This window comes from Camelus ferus, chromosome 36, assembly GCF_009834535.1.
Source record: "Camelus ferus isolate YT-003-E chromosome 36, BCGSAC_Cfer_1.0, whole genome shotgun sequence".
In the NCBI taxonomy this organism is placed as follows: Eukaryota; Metazoa; Chordata; class Mammalia; order Artiodactyla; family Camelidae; genus Camelus; species Camelus ferus.
The window spans coordinates 21,345,452-21,357,680 of NC_045731.1; the positions used below are offsets into that span (position 1 = coordinate 21,345,452).

General features: G+C 48.3%; 2 protein-coding genes and 2 pseudogenes across 2 annotated transcripts in view; 3 read left to right on the forward strand and 1 right to left on the reverse strand.

Moving 5' to 3' along the window:
• Positions 1–3,036, forward strand: part of LOC116661727 — a 91,933-nt gene extending 88,897 nt beyond the window's left edge. The window contains 4 exon segments of the mRNA XM_032474240.1: positions 1,088–1,386; positions 1,389–1,482; positions 1,484–1,660; positions 2,225–3,036. Coding sequence (XP_032330131.1) covers positions 1,088–1,386; positions 1,389–1,482; positions 1,484–1,660; positions 2,225–2,468 — 814 coding nt within the window. The 3' untranslated portion in view covers positions 2,469–3,036.
• Positions 1–12,229, reverse strand: part of LOC116661733 — a 708,679-nt pseudogene that overhangs the window by 461,999 nt on the left and 234,451 nt on the right.
• Positions 1–12,229, forward strand: part of LOC116661734 (trafficking protein particle complex subunit 9-like) — a 167,503-nt gene that overhangs the window by 115,932 nt on the left and 39,342 nt on the right.
• LOC116661731 overlaps positions 3,063–12,229 on the forward strand; it is a 322,303-nt pseudogene continuing 313,136 nt past the window's right edge.

A 12,229-nucleotide genomic window follows, 5' to 3' on the forward strand; every position in this document is an offset into this window, starting at 1 on the left:
TGAGGTTTGTGTTATTGCCATCATTTCTATTCACGATTAAACTGGGGCTTAGAGAAGCACACACGCCTGCCCAGGTCACCCACATGGTTAGTGTAGAGACGGGTGGAACGTGGGCTTGGGATTTCCAAGCAGTACCATTATGATGGTCTGTGGCAGGGAGCAGCATTCATTTTGCTTGTTTATTCATTCATTCAACAAACATTTATTGAGTAACCTCTGTGGGTCAGATGCTTTCATAGGGTTATCTGATTCTTCAGCAGTACTGAGAATCAGGTAATGTTTACTTTTTTTTAAATCTGAGAAAATTAGCTCTGAGAGGTTATAACCCCCCCGAAGGAAATATAGCTCATAAAGGAGGGATAGTAAATTTGTAGTCACCCCTTTTTATGCAGGTGGTACCCTAGGCATTTTACATTTGCAAACTTCCGTAATCCAGATATATTCTTGTAAGGCAAGGATTTTTTTTTTTAATTGAAGTATAGTCAAGTTTACAATGTTGTGTCAATTGCAAGGTGTTTTTTGAATTTTGAATTAAAAAGTATTTTTTGAGGAGGGTAATTAGGTTTATTTATTTGTTTCATTTATTAAAATGAGGTACTGGGACCTCGTACATGATAAGCATGTGCTCTACCACTGAACTGTACCCTCCTCCCCAAGGCAAGTTTTCTTATCCATTATTCTGCAGCTTAGGGGTTCAAATAAATTGGAATTGAAATCCAGATCTTTTGCTCCTACTGTTGTCCTTTTCTTTATATTCTGCTGAAGGGGGTTGCGGAAAGCAGTTCCTTTTTTCATTTCTTTATTCCGCATTTTTGAGCAGTGACTTTGCATCAGGGCCTTGCTAGGTGCTTTGAAACAGAAAACAAGAAATGACCCTTCTCTGCAGGGGCAGGAAGCCTAGACCAAAAGCTGGGTAAAGTGATCCGAGCTACGGTAGCCATGTGCAGACTCTGAGGACAAACTGTACCCCCGGCTTTGCTTGTGCTTCCCTTGCCTTCTGGCTGGTACACACCAGGTCACCGCAACCCAGAGGCGCCCGCAGCCCACAGCACAATATTTACCTCGATCTCCTCTCCCCTCTCGGCAGGGCCTGCAACATGAGCATCCCTGACTACGTGCAGTGTGCTGAGGAATACGAGACTCTCCCCGTGGTCGTCCAACCCGTGGGGATCATTTCAGAGGACAATTTCTTTTGCATCTATAAACGAATCTCCTTGGTGAGCCAGATCAGCCCGTGCGGCTCCCAGTGGGCACTCTGTATCCACTACAGGCACCACTATGCGTTCGAGAATGGGTGGAGTGACTTCCAGACCCACCGCACGGTCGTGGGCCTTGTCACCATTACCGACTGCCTCTCGGCCAAGGCCTTCGAGAAGCTCCATGTGCAGAGGAGCTGTATGGCACCACGCTTAATGACTCTCAGCTCTTTGTCTTTGTGCTGCATGGGGAGGTAGCCGAGCAGCCGCGCACCGACGTGGCCTTCAAACTACGAGGACTGCAGGGTGGTGGAGAAGAGGATCGAGGACTTCACTGAGTCACTCTTCATCTTGCTCAAGTCCAAGTGGCTGGATGGGGCCCCTGACAAGTCTGGGGACAAGATCCCACTCCTCTGCACCTTGTTTGAGAAGGAGGACTTCATGGGACTGGACACAGACAGCAGGTAAGTCTACCTGGAGGCCCGGCCACCCTGGCTGTGTGCCGGGTTCCTTCCCTACATCCAGGAAGGGATCAGCAAGGAAGAGGGCTGTCTTGTAGCCAAGGGCGGAGGGAGGTGCAGCCCGACGGTTTACAGACATTTAAAAGTGAATCTGCCTTTGTTTCAGAGAGATCCTTTTAGGGTCAGTGTGGAGACTTCCTCCCGCTTTTCAGCCAGGACCCCTGGTGGGACCCCTGGAGTTGCTGTCCAATAGAGTAGCCACAGCCACTGATGCTATGAGCGCTGGGGAAGAGGCTGGTCTGAGCTGAGATGTGCTGTAGGTCAAATGCACATCAGACGCTGAGACTTGTCTAGTAAAAAGTATGTAAACTATCTTGTTACTTTCATATATTGATTACATGTCAAAATGATAGTATTTTACATACAGCAGATTAAGTAAGATCTGTTCTTAAAATCAGTTTCTAGTATCTGTTTTTTGTTTGTTTGATTGTTTCTTTGTTTACCGTTTTAAATGTGGCAACTGGGAAGCTTTCTTTACATGGCTCTCATTTCAATTTTGTTAGGCAGCCTGTCCTGGGACAGTCTCATCCCTTTGCTTATAGATGAGATGCTGAATCCCGAGAGGCAGAACGAGTCGCTGGTTGAGCTGGGTCTGGAGCCGGTGTCTCCTGCCTCCCAGGCCCAGCACCTGCTGGGTTCAGGCCCTCTCTTCCTCCCCGACAGCCAGCATGCCAAGTTAGGACATCAGAAACACCTCCAGGGAATTCCGGATGAACTCCTTATGCAGGGAAAGGCGTATCACGGAGTATGAGACAAAGCAGGGAAAGATTCATCCTCACTTTGTCCCTGTGATTAAGTCAACGGCCCCACTTTTGCCTTGGAAGTGCAGACGAGCTCTCCTGGGCTTACTACCCCCCACCTTCTGCTCTGTTTCCCCGTGTATCTATCATGCTTTCCCTCGGGCAGAAGAGGTGAGATGCCTTTGCCCAGAGGTGGTCCCCCTTTGCTGGGGAGAGTGAGGGAAGCTGTGCCCCCACGGCCTACGGCCTCGGGCCTTGAGTCTGGAGGGCGCTCATGGCGGTACCACAGGTGACGGTCGGAGGACCTGGCACGTGCTGCCGGGCCCGCTGTGGAGGCAGTGCTCTGTGATTCTTGAACTTACCTAAGATCAAATCCTACTTTCTGGTTGTTGGTAAGTTGGAGGAGAAGATGCCAGAGAATTGATAAAAAGAAAGTCCAGACCAGCCCTGTGAGTGAGAGGCACAGGGGGCCCGAGTCCCACCTTGCGTGTGGTGCCTGGCGGGCTCTGGATGAATTTTCTGTTCCTCCCGGACATACCTCTATGACTTTAGTAAGGGGTGAGACATGTAGTGGCCATGATCTGTATTTGTCCTCGCAGGGCCCTGTGATCTACACGCCCGCACCCCCTTCTGCTCCTTGGGGATGAGGTGGCAGGTTTAGGTGCTTGGGCACTGCTGTGGGCACAGCTGCCAGCACCGGGCTACACCGAGGCTGGCTCCGTTCACCTCACATGTCACCTCCTGCTGAGCCCCCAGGCGTTAGTCAAGGTAGGTGCATCAGTGCAACGTAAGCAGGGACCATGTTCTCCCCCTGGACAGACTGGTGGGTGAGCAGTGGAAGCCTGGAGCCCTGCCCAAGCCCCATGGCCAGTGCCTCCTCTTTGTCATAGGAGGCACTGGTGACATTTTTGCTCAGCAACTGCTTGGTTCTGAGTCTGCAGACCCACCAGAGAATGCCAGCTTGTTTTTGCCTTTTGAAGTCTGCCCTTGGGATTTGGCGGAGTAGCTGGATGTGTGCTTAGCCCATAGTGTTGACACTGTCACCATTGTTTACCCAGAACCTCGTGTACCAGGCATGGCTCTCGGCATCAAAATACAGCAGCGCATTAAACTCCCTCCTGGTGGATCTGTCTGTTTTGGTACCATAAGGGCTCAGCCAGCATCTGAACGTCAGTGAGATAACGCGGCCAGTGAGCTCGGGTCAAGCACGTTCTCCTCCAGTCACTTTTACTCCATTGTTGCTTTTACTATTCCACAGTCATTAATTTTTAAAACAATGCTTTGGTGCAGGAGCAGAGACTAATTCTCTCCTGCTACTCTCGTTGGGAGTGAGTAAAACTGTCCAGCCTGTAATGCGACCACATTTTGTGGCTTAAAAGCTGCCTAGACTGCATGTATGTGGAGTTTTGGTTAGGGGCGCTGACCACGTTGGGGTCCCCAAGCAGCGTCGCTCCCCTCAGGCCCCTGCCTTCCCTGGAGCAGGAGGTGAGGGTGGGTCTCACCATCCCCGCGTCCCTGGCCTCACACACTCACGTAAATTCTTGTACTTGCTGTCAAAGTCATTTTTGTTCTTGTGTGTTTCTAATTTTCGCTTGTTCCTCTTTTCCTTTTTCTTTATTCCTTTTTCTCTTGTACCGTGCAGTTGCGTCTGAAAAGGTGGCTGTGCATATCCTGCATTGGAAATAGCTAGATCGCCCTCCGTGCTGTCTCCATCGCTTTAAAGAGCAGAAACATTTCAGCTGCCTTGATCCATGCATTATCCTAGTCATCTTGTTATTTTCTAATTTTTTGGAATATTTGCTTTGTTAGCACATCACCCACTGGTGTTTGATACCTGTTAAAATCTTTGCTTTGAGGAACCTGTTTGGTCCTCCTTATATTTGGTGACAAATGCACCCTTATTCAATTAGTTTGATTGTTTTGAAGAAGTGAGATGCGAATTGATTTAGGCGGCTGTTGAGGGATTCTTTTCATGGAGTATTTAATCTTGTCAAGTCAAAGTCTGCAGCATCTTGCTCGATTCCTGCTTTTACACAAACGTGCTCAGCACGCGGTTCCTGGCTGTCTCTGTGTGACGTGCGTGACGGCGCTTCCTGACCGGCGGTCACTGGTGAGGAAGTGGCAGGCTCGGGGGTGAGCAGCTGCAGGGGACATTGTTGGAGGAATCAGTCACCGTTTGGTTATTTATTTTTTTTTTTTGCATTCAACTTCCCCGTGCCATTTACTTTATTTTGCCTTCATAAAGGGGCAGAAGTGGGTCTAAAATCCATGCCACTCTTTTGTTCCCTTTACGAGGCTGGTTTTTCTGAGTATCAGGACAACATGGCCTTCTCCTAAGTAGCTGGCTCACATGGATCTGGTGGACACAGGGACTGTTAAAGGGACCGTAGCTTCCTCTCTGCTCCAGCCAGTGGGCATTCAGAGCCGGGTCTGTGGTTTGCCTCAGCAGCCGTGCAGGCCTCCCTGCACCGGCCTTTACTTTTAACCCATGTTGGCATTAAAGAGCTGACTCCATGTTTGTTGCAGCTGACGTCCCCCACTGACGGCCGTGTCGTTAGTTTGCGGTAGTGAGTCTCCAACCCCAGTCAGCCATGAAGGAAGATGCTTTGGCCAATCTAAGACCTTGGATTCTCACCCCCACCCTTGTTCATCTCACCCAGGGGAAGGTTTGGCCACCACCATCATGCTGATCATGAGGCCTTGTTTCTCCTTTCATGCTCTAGTCCAAATGTGGACACTTCATCCTTCACTGACTTGGTCTCGCTTGAGACAGGCCAGACATTCTGAAAGAGTCCATCACATTCTCGGGGGGGAACAGAACAGAAGTAAGTCTCGCAAGTAGAAGGAGTCTAGGCTGTCCGGGTTGGCAAATGCAGGCTGGGATCTGTGATTGGTGGGCTGTGCCCTGGACACAGGCCTTTCCCGTGGCTCCCGAGGGCCCAGGGGTCGGAGTGAGGACAGCCTTGCTTGGGCTTCCTCCATCCTCATCTGCTCAGTGGCAAGTGTGTCTGCTAATAGGAGCTCCGACAGACCTCGGGACCTTCAAAGCTCAGATCACGGGAGAACCTTGAGTCCCTTCTCCAGGGCCTCCTTTGTGAGAATCCAGTGCCTTCTGAGGTGACCGGTGGCAGGAGATGCCTCCCCCTCCAGGGAGCACCCTTCGGAGGACTGTGACTCAGTGCACCTTGCTGTGAGCTTGTGGGGATCCGGCCGTGGTCCCTGCAGAACCAGACTTGAGATGGGCTTAGCGACGGAAATGACAGGACTAATATTCCAGGCCAGGGCTGGAGGGAGGGAACAGGGGAAATTGAATGTGACCTCAAACACATAGGTGAGTGCTGGGTCTGTTACTAAAATGGGGAGCATGGGAGGTACCTGCCAGAAATTGAATTCCAGAGTAAATGGTGGACATGAGGCATTTTTAAGATGCCATTTTTCATCCAAGTTAGGACTTCATAGAGGCACTCGGGTCTATGAGCCTGGGGCTGAGTTGAAGGAGCCGGACTAGAGATACACGTTGGGAGTCGTCATTCTTAGCTGGTGTTCACAGCCGCGCATGTGAATTAGATCATCTTGAGAGCTGCAGACTGAGGCTGAGGGGGGGCAGGGCTGTGCCTGGGTTGGAGGAAAGCCCAGACCATGCAGCTTTGGTGTGTCAGTCAGCGGCGTTTGGGATTTTCAGGGCAATGTCATTTATCCTTAAGGGGCCGGGGGGTGGGCAGGGCCAGCCAGGAAGAAATCTGAAGGGAGGGTCGTGGCCACGTGTGTGTCTTGGGAAGTTGCAGAGTCTGCAGGGTCCGGGAGGGTAGACTCCTCAGAAGCTGGAGTTGGATTGGGGCGTGGGTTGAAGGTAGTCACACTAACATATCAGGGAGGGAAGAAGGCCTAGGGAGTCCCCGCTCTTCCTGACTCGCTTTCCAATGAACAGAAGGCAGACAGAGGATCTGAGGTGAGAAGGGATGGGCGCTGGGAGAGGAGCCAACCTGGAGAATGGTGCTTGAAAAATTCTGGAATAGTCTCCCTGCAAAATAGAGGTTAAAAAAATCCAGACTCTTAAGAACATTGATAGTGACTGGGGAGGAGGCAGTTGTTTTTCTGGCCTCCTAAGGGTAAGGCATGTATCCAGGGATACACAGAATATTCGGGCAGTCTATTCCGGGCATTTGGTACCGGGTAAACAGCACAAGTTTAAAGGGGGACAAGGGCAGCGGAGGGAAACTAGCCAGGCCCCGTGTCAGGTACCAGTCGGCCGCCCTACTTGCGTGTTGCATTCACATCCATGCCTCCCAGGTGGGCGGTGGCAGCCCCCTTTTGCGGATTGGCAAGCCTTCTCAGAGGGGTTAAGTTATTGGTCCTTTTAGAGGGTAGTAAATGCTGTAACAGGATTCAAGCAGGGTCTTGTCAGACTTCAAGGGCGTGTTTTCTCTACTAATTCCGGTACCTCACTGTTGTACGTGAAATGGTGAAGTGGGTCAGTTTTGGGGCCTTTCAGAAAAAGTACGATTTAAGTGCCTCAGGACTGATTCACAAAGCTCAGTGTTCTTTGATTGTTCTGAAGCACCGCAGTGCTTTACGCCCCACAGAGGTAAGGTCTTACTCCTTTGACGATGAAGTGGTTGCAAATGATGTACAGGTGCAAAACCAGACTTAGCAGCTTCTGAAGGGAAACTCTCCAGTTCTCCCTTGATAGACTTTCTTCTACGGGATGTAGCTGTGCTGCAGCATAGGCCTGAGCTGTCCGTATGGATTGTGGGTTTGATATCCAAATTTAGCATAAAACAGTCAGATGAAGAAAATCAACGTTCACAATTTATTTTTGGGTTTCATTAGACAAGATATACTATCAGGTAATGGCCCATATAGCTAATGAAATTGAGTACAGAACATTGAATTTCTTACTTTTTATTTAGAGTTTTCTTACTGCATAAGTTTGCCTGCTTTGGAACATCAGCTCCTCCACAAGGGCGCTTGTCAGTTTGTTGGTGTGATTGCATTTACACAGTGAATGTAATCTGGGCTTCCTCAGCCCAAACTCTCCAGTGCAGAATCACGGGCTGTAGCCATCTCTTAGTCACGCAAATACTTCTAAAATTATATGATGCCAGAAAAGAAAGAAGAGAGAGAGAGAGATTGCCTTTATCAAAATTCCTTTCAATTCTGACTGCAAACTGTTGTTGAGCAGCTCTGGTTTCCTTTGGATATGAATATATACATTTCTTTGCATGTAACCTGGGTTTTGGACTAGAACACCAAGCCCTTGCTTTCCGCAAGCCACAAAAATAGTAGCCAAATTGCACTACGTGTGAAATATTTTATTCTTTTTCTGAGAAAGAATCCTTGAATTTGGGACTTCAGCTGTGATTTTTGCTTTTTGCTTCTCCCACCCCTCTTGTAATCTCTCACTCCTTCCCACGTGGCCCCCAATAGGTCGTGGTCCCAAAGGAGCAAGCAAACACCCAGTTGGTCACCATGCAGTGCTGCTATAGAGGGAGCCCTGCCAAGACCTAAAGGATATTATCAGAGAGGACTTCCTGGAAGAAATGGGCTCTACATTCAGTTGTGAAGACAGAGTAAGGGTCAGCCAGTAGAAAGCATGAAGACTGTGGCTCATGTGGCAGAGCAGCCCGGGTAGAGGCCTGGAGGCTTGTGCGGTGGGGACTCGGGGAGAGTGCCATGTGTGGTCCAGGGTTGTGGGTGCCCCTGCTGGGGAGGACACTGGAGAGGGCCTGGGGTGGAGGGCTTTCGAAGAGCTTGGGTTTTACTAGAACTGACACAGGAGGCAGTGAAGGGTGTCAGCAGGAAGTGACCCTCAGGAAAGGTACTTCTGGTTTTGCTTCTGATATTCTACAGAAAGAAGGGTCGGGACGGGCGAGAGCAGGTCTGTCTGTCCCTTTGAGACCCACCCCATCATTCATTTATTCATAACACGCGCACTTCTGAGTGTCTAGGGGAGAGAGGGTGGACCCACATTAGTAAGCAAAATGTATTTGCTTCTTGGGAGCTTAGCAGTGTCAGAAGTTGACTTAGCCTAGAATGTTCTAGGAACAGAGGAACAAATTGCGGAGGTTGGAGGGAGGGAAGGCTTCCTTGAGAAACAGTCAAAATGAGCCTGGAGGCAAGTGGGAAGTAGGAGCAGGTCAGGGGGCCCCTGAGGTCACTGGGGACCTGGGTAACTGAGGTGAGGCTGGGTGAGCAGTGTCGGGGGTGGGGCTAGAACTCCACCAGGGAGCCTCTGAAGGGTTTGAAGTGGGGTGATGTAATCAAATTTGTGCTTTGGGAAGGCTGCCTTGCTCGTGTGTGTGTGTGTGTGTGTGTGTGTGTGTGTGTAGCGGGGAAGAGGGGGAGGGTGCCACCAACTGGGGGGGGACATTAGAAGACCATTCACAGGCTGGGAGGCCACAAGTGGGAGAGGGGCGTCGGGGCTGCTTGGGGACGGCAGGGGCAGTGTGGATGCCGGATTTCCTTATGGGGAGGGCTTGTTAGCTGGGCCGCCCTTGCGGCGCCTTTTGGCTTGAAGAAAACAGATGGAGGCCGCCAGGTGGACTTTCCTCTTCTCTTCTTCCCTGCCTTGTGTGATGATCTTAGCTCAGCCAACATTTGGAAGAGAAGAGCTAAGTTCCAGGGTAGCCCAGGACTTTGTTGAGCTCGTTCGAGTGAGATCTGATAGGATTTATGTTTGTGTTCAGATCTGCATGTACACTTAGGCTAGAAATATCCGTCTTTTGAATTTCCATAGGGGTTTTTACTCTTGATAAAGATTGCTTTCTTGGTGAGAGGAAATTTAATACAGCTGTTGTCTTTCTCAAAAAAATCATATCTTTTAAGAACTTTAATATTCAAAAAATAGGAATATTTAAAAATGATAAAGTAAGGCTTTGGTGTAGTTTCTTTGGTTTCCTAGTTAATGTGGACTTAGAGCCTTTGCATTACTTAATAGCACATCCTTGTCAGTATTTAAAGGGCTGTTAGTGAGCGCCCCAGGCCCCACCTCTCAAAACATCATTAAAGTTTGCTCTGAAATAGTGAGGTCATAAAGGTTTTGTTTGCAGAAGCCAAACACTTGGTTTATAATATGAAGCATAGCTCCATTTATAAAATAATAATAGGTTCAAAATTAAGAAAGTGGAAGATAATTGAGTTTTTTAAAAGCTGAAACATAATCTTTCTTGTGCTAATGTTGAACTGGAAATTTCGAAAATAAAAATCCTACTGTAATATCATCTACGTGGAATACATATATGCTTTCCCGTTTGAAAAAGTAAGTGCGCAGTGGTTTTTGAAGTCAGGAGCATTCCAGCTCAGATACTGGCATTGATGGTTGCTGGTTTTCAATGGAAGAGCCTAAATTTGCCTTCTTAGCTTTTTTTTTTTTTTTTTTGTAGTGAGAGGGTTGAGTAGTGCTTTGCCAGCATGATTTTGGGGCAATTTGGGGGCAGATGTCGTGTACCAGCAGTGAGATATTTCCATGCATTTTATTTTCCGGACATCACCAGGGCACATGTGGGGTTTGTGCATGCAGGCTGGGATGCTGCAGGACTCCCTAATCCATCACCGTTATGTCCTGGAGCTGCTCCGGTTAGTGAATAATTTTCTGTGCCTTGGAGGTAAAGTGGTCTGATGCAGATGATCAGATATGTAGTTAAAGTGCTATTACTTGAAATAAGAGAAACCTAGAAACATGGCTCTAACAATACAGGATGAGGGAGGAGAATTGGCTGAGCTGCGTGCAGTGGGGAGTCTTCTCAGGTGACTCCCTCCCCGTGATTCCTGCCAATATCCTCCCCAGCCCTGCACGGTAGTCCTGCCGAAGCAAGCATGCACTTTGCTCAGAAACGCACTGAATTTCCTTGTGCCTCTGTTTGTTGGCTTTTTTTTTAAAGCACATCTTGCCCTTTGCTTAAATGCCATCCCTGCTAGTCACCTCTTACACTCATTCTTCTGGACGTCGTCCATACATAGCTGCTGAATGGATGAACAGAATGTAGTATCTCCATGTAGTGGAACATTATTCATACGTAAGGGTGAATAAAAAGAAAAAAAATAAAGGGGAAGATGAAAAAGGCCACCTGTTCTGGGAAGTCCACCCTGACTGCTCAACCCACCCTTTTCCCTTTGAATCCCCACCCCTTATGCTCCACTCTACTCTTTTTGATAGTACTTACCACCTTCTAATAAACTTTAACGTTTTCAAAAAAAAAAAAAAAGAGAGAGATGCTGATACCACTTCAACATGGAAAAGCCTTGATAATAGCACGTTAAGTGAAAGGAACCAGACATAAACGGCCACATATTGTTGACTTCAGTGATCTGAAATGCGCAGAATAGGCAAATGCAGAGGCAGAGAGCAGGTGATGGTTGCAAGGGGCTGGGTGGAGGGGGATTAGGGAATGACTGATAGTGACAGGGGGTTTCTTCTGGGATGATGGAGTGTTCTGGAAATAGATGGTGGTGAGGGCTGCACAACCGTGAGTGTGCAGAAGACTGCTGAGCGCTGTCTCTGGGAGTGCCTGTGGTTGGGGCGGCTTTATTTTGTTCTCACCCTGCAATGTGAACAGTCATCTTGTGCTGAGGCAGTTCTACTCCTGTGAGTGGTGAGGCTCAGAGACTTTGCAGAGTCATGTTTCTTTTCTCCCCCTTGCTGAGTGTAGGCAAAAAAGGTTTAAGCCTGAGAAAGTGCTCCATCTGCAGAAATGTCTTTCAGTTTTGCATGGTGTAAAAATCTTGAGAGCTTTTTAATCGTTGACGACAGTCTGTGAGGGGAAACAGCCCGTGAAGCCTGGGTGCGACCTGGAAGAGCCAGCGCTTCCCTCCCTGACAGGGGTGGGGATTTCACCCCCGTTCAGGCAGTGAAGGGCCCAGACCCGTGAGCGGAGTTGACAATCGTGAATATTTACGTGTATCCGCTGCTTCATCTTGGATATTAATTTCAAGCTGAGTCAGTTTGTGGCGGCAGCCTCATCCTACATCAGGAATTTATAGTATCTGCTCTTTGAGGTGGAGACCAGACAGACTTTATTATTTAACAGTCTCCCTTGAATTGATATCTCAGATTCCTTTGTAAAAAGTAAAACAGCAGAAATACAGACGTCCTTTAATGCCAGTGTGACCTGGATCGGGTTTAGTCTCTGTGCCTCAGTGGCCTTAACTGCGGGTGGGGAAGATGATAACAGTGCTTCCCTCAGAGGGCCTGGTGAGGGGGGAGTGAGAAGCACAAATTGAGGACTTACACGAGATGCTCATGAATGTCCGAAGTTAGTGCTCTCAGCCTGGTGAGGCCTCAGGGGCAGAGATGTCAGAACAGAGCATTCCTAGCCGGAGCTCGATCCGTGTTGGCAGCTGTTATGATCACTATCACCACTGTGGGTTATCAGGTAGTTTTAAGACTTGGTAATATGAATTCTTGAATAATGTTAAAAGACTAGACATCTCAGATCCAGTTTACATAGTTTTCAAGATTTCCTCTGAGAAATGGATGTTTTATTCCCCATCAGAAGTCTGAGTTGAGTCTCTAAAAAAATTCTGTATTCCTCCATCTTTTTGCTTTAATTCTCCATTTCTTAAAAAAAAAGTTTTTAAATGGAGTTACTGGGGACTGAACTGAGGGCCGCATACATGCTAAGCACATACTCTCCCAAATGAGGTATAATCTCCCCCATAATTCTTTTTAAACTTTACTTTCTTAGTATTCAGAGGTTAGAGGCCTCTAATTCTTTTTCTGGAGACTTGTCCATGAACCTGTAAATCTATTATTAATGGACAAATCTTGGTTTAT